This window comes from Spermophilus citellus (genome assembly GCF_964194105.1).
Source record: "Spermophilus citellus genome assembly, chromosome: 9".
NCBI lineage: Eukaryota > Metazoa > Chordata > Mammalia > Rodentia > Sciuridae > Spermophilus > Spermophilus citellus.
In genome coordinates this window covers 58639726-58656437 of record NC_138191.1, presented here as the reverse complement: position 1 = coordinate 58656437, position 16712 = coordinate 58639726, and the positions used below count along the sequence as shown (strand labels likewise).

Below are 16712 nucleotides of genomic sequence, written 5' to 3'. Positions count from 1 at the left end.
TATAGGGATATAGAAAAAAAAAAAAAGAGCTCTAAGAAATTGTTTTACCAGGAACAAATAAATAACAGAGCACTTACGCTGGAGATTTAAAGATGCTCCTGACAGCAGGGCCCACCTTCAGGGTTTATAGTTTGTGGTGGGCTGAAGCATGTACGATGGTGCTAAGAAGGCAGAGAAATGTCCCCTATCCCAGGTTTGAGGCTTCCAGGGAAGGCTTCCTGGGAGGATCTTGTAGGCTCTGAATCACCAGGTAGAGTCCTAGAGAGGGTAAGGGGGCTTCAGGGAAAATTCATTTTATTTAACTTAATTTTTTTCCTTCTTAGAAATGTAATGTATTTGTTTTGATAAAATGCTCTAGAAAAAAAAAAAAGGCGAAAGCCTCATGTAATCTTCCCAAGTTCATACTCACCTCCACCCCTAAGCATTCTCCACCCCTAAGTCCTTAGAGTTGGGAGCTGGCGGCACTCAGGGGTTTGACAAGGGAATGTCCAGCACAGATCCTCCAGCCAGCAGGGGGCGGCAGACCACACACCTTGTAGCTGGAAGCCCTCTCTCTTCCACACGTCTCACGCGTAATCATCAGCGCTACATACTGCGCTTGCGCAGGAGCTTCGGCCTTTTCTCCCCTGTAGCGCTGTTGGGCCTGCAGGTCTGTGTGGATCCGCGGACCTGGGACTCTGTTCCGCAGGATGGTGAGTGGGTACCTCGATCTTAGGGCTCCGGATGAATGGGGGCTCCATTTTCTCGCTCGAACGCCAGCCTAGGGCGCGTCTTGCGCGGCGTAGGGGACGGATGGCATTAGATTCTCGGCTCTGCAGTGCTCAGACTGCGGCTCCCAGCGTGGCCTTAATGGCTGCCGCCCAAAGCGCGTACTGGGGGGAGGGGTTGGTGAAGAGGGGTTACCGGGTTGGAGCCCCGGATTGGGAGTGGGGTAAATTTGGTAGACTTCTGGGAGAGTGCCGGCTGGTCTCAGGGGGCACCAGCAGCCTGCAGTGGGGGAATTGGCATGCACTGGGTTCCAGGCTAGCTGGGCGATGCCGGAGCGGAGGCGGGCTGCGAGTCGTTGCACCCTAGCTTGGCCATCAGCTGAGTCGTGGGTTTTTCTGGAAAGCGTCGTATTTGGTCTTAGAAAGCTTCTGTTCCTGCACCGGGGAAGTAACTTTTGAGCCAGAACTGTCAGTGGAGCTTGGAGGCCGTGGTGGCCCTTGGATCCCGGAAGGGAGCTCATTTAGTTTGGAACACTCATTTCCTTGCTAGTCCTAGTTTTCAGGGACAGGGCCCTAAAGGTGGGGTGGAGTGTTGTTCTAAGGGGAAACCTGTGCTCTTACCGGGTTAAGTATTGTGGCAGCCAGTTTAGGCTTTTCAAGAAGGCACAGATGAAGAGAGAGTTGTAGTTATTTGGAGATTAGGTTTTCGAAGTGAGATGCACAGTATTCAGGCACTGCTGATTGTTGTGGAGCAGTGTTTCCCAAAAGTGAGGTGCAATGATTGGATGGTATTAGGATGTGAGGGAACAAGTACAGAAATTGTGATAGGCGTTTTAAAACTTTTAAAAATAATGTTACAAGATCTTGTACCTGTTGAATCTAATTGAAGCTTGCATTTTATCAGTTTGTGACAGATGGAAAGCAGAAGAAAAAGTGTTACTTCAATTGGTTTGAAAAGTGTGAGATGCTATGAAAGTTGACAGTTGTATGGATTTGCTTTTGGAAGTACATGATTAATTCGTGTTTAAAGTGTCATAGTCTAAAACATTTAAGTTTTAAAAACATTCTTTTTTGTTTGTTTGTTTTTCTTTAAGGGGTTTGTTAAAGTTGTGAAGAATAAGGCTTACTTTAAGAGATACCAAGTGAAATTTAGAAGACGACGAGGTATGGGCAGTTTTTCATGTTTTCAATATTAAAAGAATCTGCTTTGTCATGGAATATTCCTTAAGTTATTATGGTTTTTCTTTTAGAGGGCAAAACTGATTACTATGCTCGGAAACGCTTGGTGATCCAGGACAAAAATAAGTACAACACACCCAAATACAGGATGATAGTTCGTGTAACTAACAGAGATATCATTTGCCAGGTAAGTTGTAGCCTAGGATCAGACTGTGGGTGATAAATCTTTTTTCACTGAGCTAGAGAAATTGTCCTTGGGAAGCAAAGCACATGGGTTAAAGGGCCATTTTGTGCCTCCAGAAACATTGAATAGTTTGATTCCTTTTAATAGTAATAGAGTGAGATAGTAGGAAACTGATATTAAAACACGCATACACACACAAATGTAAGAGTCTTTGGAAAACTTGACCCAGTTTAATTTTATTCCCATTTTCTAATTTGGGAAAAAGACTTAGAGAAACCTGTTGTATAGGGTGGGGAAATACATGAGACAAGTAGAAGTTTCTTGCCATCCCAGTTCCAGACTAAATCCTAACTCATGTTATATGACCTTACATGCTGTTTAACTCATTATAAGAGTTAAGTGAAACCCAAGATTGTTTTTATTTCTGCTTATTGTTTTAAATAGGTTTTAGTAAAATGTACCAAAGTGTCTTGCTTAAAAAAGATCTTTAAAATGTAGTTCCTGGAGTCCAGTGTTCAGGACTTTTACAACTAGGGAACATTTATATGTGGGGGGATATTTGGGATAGAATACAGGGCCTTGTACATACTGGGCAAGTGCTGTATCACTGAGATGTATTCCTAGATCTTTATAAGAAATTTATTTTGAGACAACAGGCCGTCATTAAGTTGCCCAGGTGTGCCTTGAACTCCTGGACTGGGGTGATCCTCCTGCCTCAGCCTTACAAGTTGTTGGGGATTGCAGGCATGCACCACTGCACCTGAATTCTCATTGACTTTTTTTTTTTAAGTACCTCTAATTCACCAGCTAGGACTTTTTAATCGATAAAAGTAGGGAACTATAGTCTGATTTATTCCAAAAATATTCTAATATTTGGGTAGTTACAGTCTTAACATACTGTGACATTAGTACACATATACTATAACAGCTGCTCACCGCTTACATAATTGAACAAGTCATAAATTGTAGAGGTGAGTAGGTGTAACAAACCTTTTTTAAAATATTTTTTTTTAGATTTAGATAGACACTATTTATTTTTATGTGGTGCTGAGGAACAAACTCAGGGTCTCGTGTGGGGCAAGTGCTTTACCACAGAGCTGCGACCCTTAACAAACTTTTTAAAAGGTGCAGATCTGTTGAATTTCTTTTGAAAAAGAAGGCATTTAGGACAATAATGAAAAGCCAAAGTAGCAAAATACTAACCTGATTTTTCTCTTACTGTAGATTGCTTATGCCCGTATAGAAGGGGATATGATAGTCTGCGCGGCATATGCACATGAACTACCAAAATATGGTGTGAAAGTTGGCCTAACAAATTATGCTGCAGCATATTGTACAGGCCTGCTGCTGGCCCGCAGGGTATGTACAAGATGACTTTAATAGATGTACTTTGGGGTTGGTTTGTTTTGATTGTATTCAGTGTTTGCACATGAGTAAAAGATTCTGAGCTATGGCTTCAGGACAGTGCTGGCTGTTCTGTGGTTTACAAGGTTATCAGCAGGGAAGATGATTTTATAAATACAAAGTTTGATTGAAATGACTGCATTTCTGATAATCGCGAGGTGGTTATTCTGTTTTTAGCCTCATTGTGGGTATAGCTAGATGAGCTCTGTTCAGAATTGTCTGTAATGGTGGGACATCTATAATTTACTGTCTTGTGATGTAGTCACTAGCCTGTGGCTGTTGAACACTTGATATGTGGCTAGTGCTACCGAGGAACTGAATTTTTTTTTGAGAGAGAGAATTTTTAATATTTATTTTTTAGTTTTTCGGCAGACACAACATCTTTCTTTGTATGTGGTGCTGAGGAATGAACCCGGGCTGCACGCATGCCAGGCAAGCGCGCTACTGCTTGAGCCACATCCCCAGCCCAGAGGAACTGAATTTTTAATTTGAATTTGAAAAGCTACTTGCCGCTAGTGGCTACTTAAATTATCTACCAAAGATCCTCATTACTCAAGTATACGTCTTTGGACCATCAGCATACATTAAAAATACAGACTTGTGGGGTTTCCTCTCTAGACTCTCAGAATCTTTATTTTGACAGGTTCATTTGATGGGTGTACATTAAAATTTGAGAGATGGTGTCTTTAGCATTCACTATATATTAGTAGTAGTAGGCAATACAAATGTTATTTTGATTTTTTTTATTATTTCAGTTATGACTTTGTTTTGCAGTGTAGTTGAGACCCCACATCTTCACTGGTTATATACATGTTTAGTAGGTGTCACATGGTCATTATATATGAGAGCAACTTGGTGCAAAAGCCACTGTTTATGGTGAAAACGTAGCTAGGTGACTACCAGCAGAAGAGTGGCCCAAATTAAAATAATGTAGTTGGACGGTAGAGCCACAAAACATGTTCCCTTTAGCCCAGTATCCTACCCCTAAAAATTTTATTTCAATTAAGTTAAAATGACATGTGATAACTTTTGATGTTGACTTTTTTAAAAAAAATATTTTTTAGTTGTTAATGTACCTTTATTTATTTATATGTGGTGCTGAGGATCGAACCCAATGCCTCACACATGCTAGGCAAATGCTCTGCCACTGAGCCACAATCCCAGCCCCTAATGTTGACTTCTTATAGCCAGGCATGACTGAAGAAATCGGGGGTCAGTTCCTCATGTAAGGATCAAATTAAGTATTATGTAGTTGGGATATGAAATATTTTTAGAATGATTTGACTATTAAAAACAGTCATATATTTTTACAATAACTTCTTTGTTAATAGCTTCTCAATAGGTTTGGTATGGACAAGATTTATGAAGGCCAAGTGGAGGTGACTGGAGATGAATACAATGTGGAAAGCATTGATGGTCAACCTGGTGCCTTCACCTGCTATTTGGATGCAGGCCTTGCTAGAACTACAACTGGCAATAAAGTTTTTGGGGCCCTGAAGGGAGCTGTGGATGGAGGCTTGTCTATCCCCCATAGGTAATAATAGTATTCAAGACCTCACGTATACCTAATACTTTCCTGTGTTTAACTGGGTGGTGGAGATTATCAGATCAATGAAGTTGCTATCATTGAATGCCTGCTCTATGCTAGGTACTCTGCAGGAAGGATTTCTAACATTTTATAAATGATGACATCAAGACTCAGAAACAGAGATTTGTCCAGGGCTTTGATGCTAATAAGTGGTATGGAAATCACTATCTTTTGCATGACTTGATTTCGATTAGAAATGAGCAACTCCATTTATTCCCCCCCCCCCCCCGAATTTTTTTTCCCATTTAGAATAAAATTTGACCTAAACTTTCAGCTGGAAATAATATTGTACATGGCAGGTCATTCTTGAAAGTCAAGTAGGTTATTGAATTGCTAATTCCTTTGGTTTGAGTTAATATTTTGATTTTGTTTGTTGTTTTGCAGTAGTAGGGATTGAACTCAGGATTTAATACATGCCAGGCAGACACTACCTCTCAGCCACATCCTCAACACACATTTTGATATTTTAATTTATAGCTTTTTTAGTGGTTATCTAATAAGAAAAAAAAGTTTGTGATTCTTGTTTGTTTCACTTTTATTTTATACATTTTATTTATTTTGGGGGGTAAGCCTAAATTAAAATTGAACTAAAACTGGGTGTGTGTGGTAGTACATATCTAAGCCCAGCTACTTAGTAGGATTTGCAGGTTCAGGGCCAGCCTGGGAAACCCAGACCCTGTCTCAGAATTAAATAGGGCTGTGGATATAGCTGAGTGCATAAGGTCCTGCATTCATTCTGTCTACAACAATCAAGCCTCACTATTAAAAAGAAGCTAGTGAAGTGCAAGTGTACCAGTTGTATTCTCGTTAGATGATTTCATTAATTGTGATCTTGGACAAGTCACCTATTCCTCCCTTATCCTGAGGTACCTTGAGAAATTATAGGATTTGGTGGATACGTTTTGAAATTGCTTTCCATGCTAATATGTAGGAGAACTTCTATTAACAGAAAGCCTTGATATAGTTTAAAGGCATTTGTCACTGAGTAGGGTGGGGCACTTAGTCCAGGCTACTTGGGAAATAGGCAGGGGAGTACTTGAGTCCAGGAGTTTTAAGACCAGTCTGGGCAATGTCTCCAAATAAAAGGTGTTTGTGGTATGAATTTCTTTGGAATTCACAGATGAGCTGCTGAATGATGATATCCCACTAACTGAGCAGTCAGTAGTTGGTCCTTTGGTTGCATATGATGCAATAATTGTTTCAAGACGGGACTGATGGCAGCTACTGAAATGAATTCCTGTGGGTGAACAAATTTCAGTTAATCTATACTAAAATATAAAAAAACTTTATTTTAGTACCAAGAGATTTCCTGGTTATGATTCTGAAAGCAAGGAGTTCAATGCAGAAGTACATCGGAAGCACATTATGGGTCAGAATGTTGCAGATTACATGCGCTATCTAATGGAAGAAGATGAAGATGCTTACAAGAAACAGTTTTCTCAGTATATAAAGAACAACGTTACCCCTGACATGGTAAGAAATTTACCGAAGTTTGGCCTTTCTCGGTTAATTTATAGAACAAAGTTTACTACTTGTTTTTGGTTTAGGTTTTTAATATAGGTATATTTCAGGCTAGCGATTTTTATAAGTGTAGGTAGATTCCAATTAGCTTTTCTTAAAATGGAATTAGAATATTAAGAGTAGATTAACAGGTGAGGTGGAATAATACATGTAATGAGCTGGACTTGTCAACATATCTTAGGAGTCTTTTAGACGTTTAATTATAGTAGGCTTAAAGTATCCAAAACTTGAGTTGCCTTTTTTTGACCTTGACTGTTCAATTAAATACTGTAGTACCAGTTTTGAAATTAAGTGAAAATGTAGAATATGAATCATGTTACTCTAAAGCTGTTATAACTAAAATTATTTACAAGTATACTGGGTCAAGTAATTTCTGTTAGTACCTTATTCTTTTTTGGTGCTGCTTTGGGCATGAAAATTTTTAAAAAGTCATTGAGGAAAAGATCACTTCCTGTTTATATGCTTTGGACCACAGTCTAAGGCAAAATAAACACATAGCTTGAGTTTTTGAGGGGGGTAAAAAAAGAATCAGGAATAGTTTTACTTTTGAGACTGTGGTTCTGCTTAACTTTAGAATTTTTCTTTCTAAGCCTATCTTGTCATACTTGTTCAAAACTATTTAGACACCTCCCCATCTGTTCTTTCAGATATTTATTTTTTAATGCTATTCTATGCCATACTTAATGGCAGACAGCTCTTTGGCTAGTGTACCTTTTTAGCTACCTCCTTTTGTGTGTGTGTGGTACTGGGGATTAGACCCCAGGTCCTTGTCATTGCTAAGCATGGGCTGTAAATACAGTGAACAGTTGTAATAGTGCTTAAAAGAAGTAGAGAAATTAAATTTTGAAATAGATTTAGGTAGTTGAGCAGTCTCACACGCAGTGTGCATTTTTTTTCTCTTGCCAAATTTTCTACAAGTGCATATAATCATTTTCTTCATTTTCTCCGCCTTAGTAAGACCTGGATTACCTTGATTTTTTTTTTTTTTTTTAATGTGGTACTAAGGATGTCCATGTTCTCATTCATGCCAAATACATGGAATCATCATCACCATTCTTTAGGGAACCATAATTGTTATTAGATGTTCAGAGAGTTGTAGTATTGGAGCATTTTCATTAGTTTCATCCAATAAGAAACCTAATTAGTTTTCAGTGTATTCTAGAGAATTTCAAGCCTCTTTGAAAGTTCTAGAGACCTTATATTACTGCCAGATACTAGTGATTAGTAATAGTGAAAGATACAAGAGATTCCTAGTACATAAGTCTGAGAATTCTTTGAAAGACCTATCAGGTAATGATGGAAATTGTAAATCTGGGAAATTTGGGGTGACAGAAGAATTTGGTAGTTGTTTTTTAGTCCCTGGTGTCCAGTCCAAGAATTTAGGGCAAACATATTTTTTTTTTTAATTTTTAAGAGTTTATTTTTTAGTTCTCGGCGGACATAACATCTTTGTTTGTATGTGGTGCTGAGGATCGAACCCGGGCCGCATGCATGCCAGGCGAGCGAGCTACCGCTTGAGCCACATCTCCAGCCCTAGGGCAAACATTGAATGAGGAGTACAGTGTGGGTGCTACCTCCCCCACCCCACCTCCCACCCCCCGAAAAAAAAAAAAACAAAACTGTTCTTCTGTGATTCAGAAAGTATGGCTGAATTACTTAGGAATAAATGCAGGGGCTGGGGATGTGGCTCAAGTGGTAGCGCGCTCGCCTGGCATGCGTGCGGCCCGGGTTCGATCCTCAGCACCACATACCAACAAAGATGTTGTGTCCGCCTAAAACTAAAAAATAAATATTAAAAAAAGGAATAAATGCAGATTGTGTTCTGTGAATATGTCCATATATGGTGCATAGGGTAAACATAAAGGATTTGTTATGATTACATTTAGGAATTGAAGCAGGAATCAACATTGACTTAGTTTTTTTTTTTTTTTAGAATCTGACTTAAAAGGACAAAGTAGAGCAAATAGTGGAGTGCTATTGTACATTAATATAGTAGGGCATATGAAGTGAAACCAAGTACTGTTTGCTTTCGTTTGTTTCAGATGGAGGAAATGTATAAGAAAGCTCATTCTGCTATACGAGAGAATCCAGTCTATGAGAAAAAGCCCAAGAGAGAAGTTAAAAAGAAGAGGTATGTCTTGTTTTGTCTTGTGGATCAGATTTTCAGTGAAGTTGTGCAAACTCGATCACTAGCTCTGCGTGATATGGCAGAAGCTAAGGGAACCAGGTTTGCTAAAGTAATTGTGGTGATAGGAATGTATTAGCCTCAGAAGCTACTGAGGTGGCCCATTCTATCTTTGTACAATTGTAAATACCAGTTATTGCATTTATTATTGACTACCTAAAGAGTTCCTTTTTGATATTTAAATAGAATGAGAAATAGTCCCTAATGACCACCTAGCCATTGTACTATTTTTTTTGATACTACAATAATAGGATCATATCATAAAAGTTGTCATTTGGGAAAGTTAGCTAAAGAACATATATAAGTACATGCATTAGAAATTGGATTATTCAGCCTCCATCTGATCACAAAGTGTTTGGTTTTAAAAAATTATATTCCTATTTCACTTTTTTGCAGGTGGAACCGTCCTAAAATGTCCCTTGCCCAGAAGAAAGATCGGGTAGCTCAAAAGAAGGCAAGCTTCCTCAGAGCTCAGGAACGGGCTGCTGAGAGCTAAACCAAACAACAGTTTTTCTATGAAGTTTTTTCAGATACAGATAATAAACTTATTGAACCAGCAGTTATTTCTGTGTGTTGAGCTTTTGTTAATGAAACTGTAGGAAATAACCTGAAATACAAAAGCAAAGGATTTTACAGTTTCTTGAAAAAACCACTTGTAGCTTTTTCCGGAAAAAGTTATCTTGTGTGTGGACTCCAATAAGAGTTCATACCTCCTTCTCAAGCAACAGACCAACAACAATCAGTAAAAAATATTTCTTCTGTCCATTTATTATAACCAGATAATTAGTGGGAAGAAAACATACTTTAAGTATACAGTCTTAAAGCCAACAAAACTGGTGCTAATCCATGGTTTTAAATTTTGAGAATGCCAATAAAGTCACAGGTTTGACACATTAACTGACTTAAACCTTTGAGCAGAAAACACTGGGGCTCTTCGCCAAAATGAGGTGCTTCATTTTTGGTTGGTTGAAGGGTACATGCCAGATCTGAATGTACATATGAAAATAATACAAGAAAGGATCAGATGTTAAGCCTTGCATATCAAGTTTACATGGGGAAAAAAACATTGGGTAGATCAATATACATGCGTCTTTAAGAAATAGCCCTTTGGCCCACAGGAAATACTATTTGAAAATAGAAAAACTATTATTAAAACTGTCTTTCATCATCTCTTGCTCATAATGGTCCTGTTTTCACCACACATTTACCATGAGATTTCTTTTCAGTTTTGTTTTCTGGAGCTGGGGCCTCATGCAATGCTGGGAAAGTGCTCAAACACAGCTACATCCCCACCCCAAGATAAGTCAGTTCTAAAGGGCTTAGTTGGCTGGTTGATAATAAGATGGACCCATCAAAAATCTTTAGGATAATGAAATTCAGTTTCGGCCACTAGAAGTACCTGCATGTTGTCAAGTAGTATACTTCCTGAAGTTAAAAGCCACTTCAGCTACACATTTGATGTCTGAGGTTAAAGAGTGTCTACAATACAACAAACCATGCTACTAACCCAACATTTTTTTAAAGGAATAATTTTAATATATCTTTGCAATCTTAATTTGTGTTAGTGTGCAAACTTTACCATGCTAAGACATTAGTAAATTCACGTATAAATTTTTTAAACAGCTTCAATGCAAACAATGTTTTAGCAATGGTATTTTGGCTAACAAATCTACAAAACACCCACTGTTGATGTTTATGGAATGAGGCTTTTCACAGCATTTTTTTAAAAGTCATTAGTCAAAATAGTTATACAGTGAATGTACTGGGGAAATGTAAAAGGGCTTCTAAAAGGGCAGGAATGAAATCTTTTGATTATGTTGATCCTATACCTCCTGCTATTACTGCAGTAATCACATATTTTGATGATGGCTTTCTGGCCCAGGAAAGGGGATCTCTGAATCAGAAGCCATTCTTAAAATGCTCAAAATTGTTCTTGTGTTTCCTACAATGGTAACAATGTCCAAATGAACTAAGAGTCATTTGTGTACGAAATTTTCTTCCACAATAATGTTTTTAGATTATTTAGTATCAAAGAATGTTCCATTTCCATTTGATTTGCTGTGACTTTGAGAGCGATACAAGAATAAAGCTGTTTTTCTAATTCTTCACGAATTTCACTTGGAGCACCACGCAATAGGTAGTCTTTGAGTAACTGACAGGCTTTTGCCAAGTTTGGTTGTATTACTTCTGAAGTACATTTCATTGTATTCTGATCACAGCTAGTTCTACAATCTGTGCCATAGACACAGTCCAGATCAGATTCACAGTGACGATCCTTAATAAGTTCTTTCAGGTTTGTCTCTGGCACAATTTTTCTCATATCCACCATTTTCAAATCATACTTTTCATTATATCCTAGATTTTTGGCACTAGTATCACACATGAGGAAGTTTCCATAGGGGCCATGGAAAACATCTTCCACAAATTCTAGAAGTCCTATGGCTATTTTAGCCTTTCTGGGCCATGATGGTGTGAATAATTGATCCATACTTCTTCTGAACCCAGATGGAATAAAAAGTTCAATGACCCATGGAAGGCTTACTCCATAAAGAGAGGTATATTCAACACTTTCCATCACATAAAGGTCACCACAGAATCCCATTAGTTTGGGGGTATGTTCTTTATCTTGAAGTATCACCATGAGAAGAAATTCATTTAACTGAAGAAGTGCCCATGCTGACTTTGCTTCTCCTAAGGAAACCTGGCCATCTTTGTCTCCATCAGCCACTGTTAGGATGAGATTAACCAGTTCAGAAAGGTTTCCTTGGTCACCCAATTTTGCCTGTTAAGACAAGAATTTGGCAAATTATACAGAAGGAAAGAAAAATACAACCTTATGCAACATAATAATTTTCTCTATGGGCATTATTACTATGCTAGTAATAATCTTACTATTGAATCCCCATAAAGGACCTTAATATGTTACATCTCCAAATACTTATGATAATTTATGTAACATGTTTTATGTAACTACAGTAAAAGCATTTTAAGGATATCTTTGTTAAGAAATGGCCACCCTAACTCCCCGGGGCCTATTAGAACCTTCAGAAAGTTAACCAAGATTCGAAGTAATTATCCCTTGTCTTATTCATACATTAACTTTCCAAATTACATTGTAATGAACTCACATCAAAGTTATAAGAGTGAAAATTATTTTCTACTATTTTGTATTTATCATATTAACAGAATTATTTTGTCCTAACTGTTCTAATAATAGAAGTTTAAAAGTTTTTGTTAAGGTTCTCTGGGATAAAATAATCTGAAATGCATGTAAATAGCCAAAGAAAAGAAAAGCTTCTGAGTGAAAAGAGCAATAGAGATGAGAAAAATAAATTATTTCCAATACTGCAAATATTTTCATTATTGTATTGTCTTGTATTAATGTTTTTTTAAATTTAAAAAGGAATTGTAAAATGGCCACATAGAGTAAAGAATTAGTCATTGGAGTTCCATTTCTAAAAAAAAAATATTGTGTGGGTATCTTCAGAGGTGCTCAAGGAGGCCGACCTCTGTTCTCTGAACCCCAGCAGTCAGACCTGCTCATATACTAGCATTTCCCCAGGACCAACCTACCCCAAGATGGAGTAGAACACACACATTCACCTGTCACCAAACTGCCATTTTCTTCATTGAACTAGTGAGAGGGCTGTCAAGTGTTTGGGTCTTGGGCCTGCTTCCAGCTGCATATTTGAATTCTTGCTCTGCAGTGGACTACGCCTTGGCTGCAGTCCTCACTCTCCACAGTCACAGGGGCCTTGGACAAGTTGTTACTATGTTCATGGGGATGAATCCCGGAAAGTTTCCAAGGCAGGCCTTTTGGCACTCTCAGCTTTAGCCTTTGTGGAGCTTTATTATTTCAGCTATCATGATGTGGGCATCTGCAAAGTTGTTGCCATGCTGTAGAAACTCTGATTATGACTTAATTTTATGACTTGATTATATGCCTTGATTATATGACTTAATTTTATGAACTGATTATATGCCCCTTTGCCTCTGCTCTGTCATGCCATTCAGCTCACAATAAGGAAGAAATAACAGACAAATCCACTAGAGGACAAAGCTAATCACATGGTTATTTTAGAATTTAGTTGCTGAGGAAAAGGTTTTAGAGGAATTACATCCAAGAAATTATGAGACCCAATTTTGGATTCTAGTGAGTTAATGGGGTTGTCTCCAAGTTTAAAGACTCACAGTATAACTAAATTTTACATTTGAGCTTTTGCCTTTGTCTCTCTTTGTGTGTGTGGGTGGGGGGGGTGCAGTGGGATGTACCAGAGATTGAATTTAGGGGCACTTGGCCACTGAGCCACATCCCCAGCCCTATTTTGTATTTTATTTAGAGACAGGGTCTCACTGAGTTGTTTAGTGCCTTTCTTTTGCTGAGGCTGGCTTTGAACTTGCAATCCTCCTGCCTCAGCCTCCTGAGCCATTGGATTATAGGCATGTACCACTGCACTCAGCTTAATATGTCAATCTCTTAAAGAGAATTCAGCTTTATTATTGTCAATATGTGATCATATTTCTGCATTTGGGAAATAAAGAATGAAGGCAAAGACTGTTAATTCATGAGTAAACACTTTGCAAAAAATTTAATTTGGTTTAAATTTTGGAAACTTCCCTGTTGATATCAGCTACTGATGGTTTATGTTGTAGGGAAACTTTAAATTAGGAGATGCTAAAGTCTCAGATTACATATTTCTAAATCCTAGGTAAGAAAGCTTGGAGAGCTTCTAAAATTAGAGAAATTCCAGTTAGAGGAGAGGCCTTCCTTGCAGATGTGTCAGAATATTACAGATTCTAAACAGACTTAATCCTCAAATGTGTTTTACTTGTCCTAAAATAATCTGTACACAAATATAAAATTATAAATAATGAATTGTTTTTCTAACCATAGGGATTTCATGCATTCCATGAAAAGAAAAAAAATTTAAATTAAATGTTATATAATAATAATAATAAAAGATTGTAACCAGAGTATACTCATTTTAATTAATTTATTTATTTTTGAGACAATCTTGTTATGTTGTCCAGGCAGGCCTTGAACCCCTGGGCTTAAGCAATCCTCCTACCTCAGGCTCCCAAGTAGCTGGGACTACATCACCAAGCCCACCTAGAGTATGCTAATTTTATTGTGCTTTTTCTGGTATTAGTTTCAGTGGTAAAATGTATAATACTACAATTAGTTAATGAACTCCCCCCTCACACCTGGACACTTTAAATTATTACAAGGAATGTTAAACTAAAGATCTTCCAACATGTATTTTTTTCTTTCTCTGAATTTTTCCCTCAGGATGGAGTTCCCAATAGAGGTCAAATATCAACATTTTAATGATTTAGGGTGAGTTCTACCAATTCTTCTGGAAGAATATTTCTTTACACTAGCAATGTGTGAATAGATAAACTTACCTTAAATAGACTGTAGACCATTTCTTTGAATTTCTGTACAGTAGTTCCCCTAGTTGGCTTATCAAATAGAACTATTTCTTTTCTTGGCTCCAACTCAGTTCCAAAATCAAGATGAAGAGCTTGTTCCATCTGACATTTCACAACACCTGGTAGATTATCCCAAATCCCTAAATACATCTTTGTGAAAAAGAATGACAAGAGATGTATCACACTAAGTAGAAAACTCTAAAACATATACCATTATATTTTTAAAATTTTTTTTTTTTAGTTGTTGGTGGACACATGCCTTTATTTTTATTTATAGGCTCGAACCCAGTGCCTTACCCCGCTAGGCGAGTGCTCTACTGCTGAGCCACAACCCCAGCCCTATACCAGTATATTTTTAAGGTCCTCTTCCTCTACAAAACACAAACAAATGGAGGACAATACCTGTTATGGAAGGTTGCCAATGAGGAATTTTGCAAGGAGACGGCTAGGCGAAATGCAGCAGCTGGTTATTCTCAGAGAAATCTAGATATGTTGTTAGGAAAGGGACCTTATGAGGATCGGCAGCAACAAATTGCATATGATCCTGACATATACTCACAAATTGCTGTAGATGCATTTAAGGCATGGAAGACTTTACAAGGACATGGAGGTTTACAAGGTCAATTATCTAAGATAATACAAGGAGCTAATGAACCTTACGCTGAATTTGTAGATAGGCTTATTCAAACAGCTACCAGAGTTTTTGGGAATACAGAACAAGCAATACCATTAATAAAACAACTGGCTTATGACCAAGCGAATCGTTGGTGCAGAGATATCATTAGACCATGGAAACAGGAAGATTTAAACACATATATTAAATTATGTAGAGACATTAATGAACAAGAGCAAGTCATGGCAGCTGCAGTAAAACAGGCTTTAGATGCCAGAGACATTAATGAACAAGGGCAAATTGTGGCAGCTGCAGTAAAACAGGCTTTATATGCCAGGCCAAGAACATGCTACAATTGTCAACAAACAGGACATTTTAAAAGGAATTGCCCCATAGGAGGAGGGTTTAACAAAACTAGGTATCAAAGGAGTAGAATACCCAGTATTTGCCCACGATGCCGTAGAGGGAGACATTGGGCTAATGAATGCCGTTCTCAAACCACCATAGAGGGTACTCCATTACATTGGGCTAATGAATGCCGTTCTCAAACCACCATAGAGGGTACTCCATTATCAAAAAACGAACAAGGACAAGGTGTTTATCCACAATATCGTGGACAAAGGCATCGGGCTCCGTTGCCAAAAAATGGACAGGGGGCCCCAATGCTCCGGGGCCCCAAACCACAAATATACGGAGCACTGGAGGAACCCAGCAACCCCATCAGGGTAGTGCCCAGGACACATTGTCCATCAGATTCCTTATCAGACAAACCAGAGGGAGCGCAGGGTTGGACATCTGCGCCTCCGCCAGATCAGTACTAACTCCAGAGATGGGAGTTCAAATCATTCCCACAGGGGTAAAAGGACCTCTTCCCAAAGGAACTGTAGGCTTATTATTGGGACGCAGCTCTTCTACTCTAAAAGGACTTTTGATAAGTCCTGGGGTAATTGATCCTGATTATGAAGGTGAAATAAAAATTATAGCCAGTTCTCCAAAGGGTATATCAATAATTTCACCAGGAGATAGAATAGCACAGTTACTAATAATACCAAGCCTACATGATAAATTTTCCAGTCATGCTGTAGAAAGAGGTTCCAAGGGATTAGGCTCCACAGGTGTAGATTGGGCTATGCTTTCTTTAAATTTAGATTCTCACCCCATGCTAAAACTAAATATTCAAGGACATGAATTTAATGGGCTACTGGATACAGGTGCAGACCTTAGCATCATCTCTCGTCAAGAATGGCCAAAACATTGGCCATTACAACAAGCCACTCAAACGCTTAGAGGCCTAGGAGTGGCGACTAATCCCGATAGAAGCGCAATGGTATTAGATTGGAAGGATCCTGAAGGATGTGAAGGAACTATACAGCCATATGTATTGGATCATCTTCCCGTAAATTTATGGGGACGAGATGTCTTAGATCAATTAGGTTTGACATTAACAAATAACATCAATCAAAATGCACCCACTATTATGGCTAGACAAGGTTTTAGGAAAGGAAAAAGATTAGAAAAACAAGAACAAGGTATAGCAGCACCAATACAAATAGATCAAGGAACAAACAGACATGGGTTGGATTTTCACAAAGGGCCACTGAAACAATAAAAATTACATGGAAATCAGAAAGACCAGTATGGGTTCCTCAGTGGCCCTTGACTAAAGAAAAGATACAAGTAGCCCATGATCTGGTCAAACAACAATTAGCGGAAGGACATATACAACCTTCTGTATCTCCCCATAATACTCCCATTTTTGTCATCAAAAAGAAATCTGGTAAATGGAGATTATTGCAAGACCTAAGAGCCATTAATAATGAAATGGTCATTATGGGACCTGCTCAATCGGGGATTCCTCAATTGTCTGCTTTGCCAAAAACTTGGTATGTTTTAGTTAT

The 16712-nt window shown here is 38.3% G+C and overlaps 2 protein-coding genes across 5 annotated transcripts in view; one reads left to right on the top strand and one right to left on the bottom strand.

Moving 5' to 3' along the window:
* The first annotated feature begins 571 nt into the window (after positions 1 to 571).
* On the top strand, positions 572 to 9331 carry RPL5 (ribosomal protein L5). Of its 3 annotated transcripts, none has more exons than XM_081307472.1 (8): positions 572 to 692; positions 1802 to 1871; positions 1958 to 2073; positions 3295 to 3429; positions 4806 to 5008; positions 6358 to 6536; positions 8630 to 8714; positions 9165 to 9331. In XM_081307472.1, exons 1-8 carry the CDS (start codon positions 690 to 692, stop codon positions 9262 to 9264), a joined length of 891 nt encoding a protein of 296 aa, XP_081163598.1. In that variant the 5' UTR covers positions 572 to 689; the 3' UTR covers positions 9265 to 9331. The 3 variants fall into 3 exon arrangements, with proteins under 3 accessions (XP_081163598.1, XP_081163597.1, XP_081163599.1); XM_081307471.1 differs by having other exon boundaries at positions 585 to 692; positions 6358 to 6535; positions 8626 to 8714; XM_081307473.1 differs by lacking the exon at positions 3295 to 3429 and having other exon boundaries at positions 590 to 692; positions 6358 to 6535; positions 8626 to 8714.
* A 180-nt stretch (positions 9332 to 9511) lies between these two features.
* Positions 9512 to 16712, bottom strand: part of DIPK1A (divergent protein kinase domain 1A) — a 115576-nt gene continuing 108375 nt past the window's right edge. For both annotated transcript variants that reach the window (XM_081307469.1, XM_081307470.1), the window contains exons 4-5: positions 14175 to 14351; positions 9512 to 11550 (exon numbers count right to left, since the gene is read on the bottom strand). In XM_081307469.1, the coding sequence (XP_081163595.1) occupies positions 10738 to 11550; positions 14175 to 14351 (990 nt within the window). In that variant the 3' untranslated portion in view covers positions 9512 to 10737. The remainder of the gene's footprint in view (positions 11551 to 14174; positions 14352 to 16712) is intronic.

Bases quoted from the DNA above. Each gene is read 5' to 3' on its own strand.
- RPL5 (XM_081307471.1), top strand. The intron at 1,872-1,957 runs GTATGGGCAGTT...TTTTTCTTTTAG, and splicing joins GAAATTTAGAAGACGACGAG to AGGGCAAAACTGATTACTAT. The intron at 2,074-3,294 runs GTAAGTTGTAGC...CTCTTACTGTAG, and splicing joins ACAGAGATATCATTTGCCAG to ATTGCTTATGCCCGTATAGA.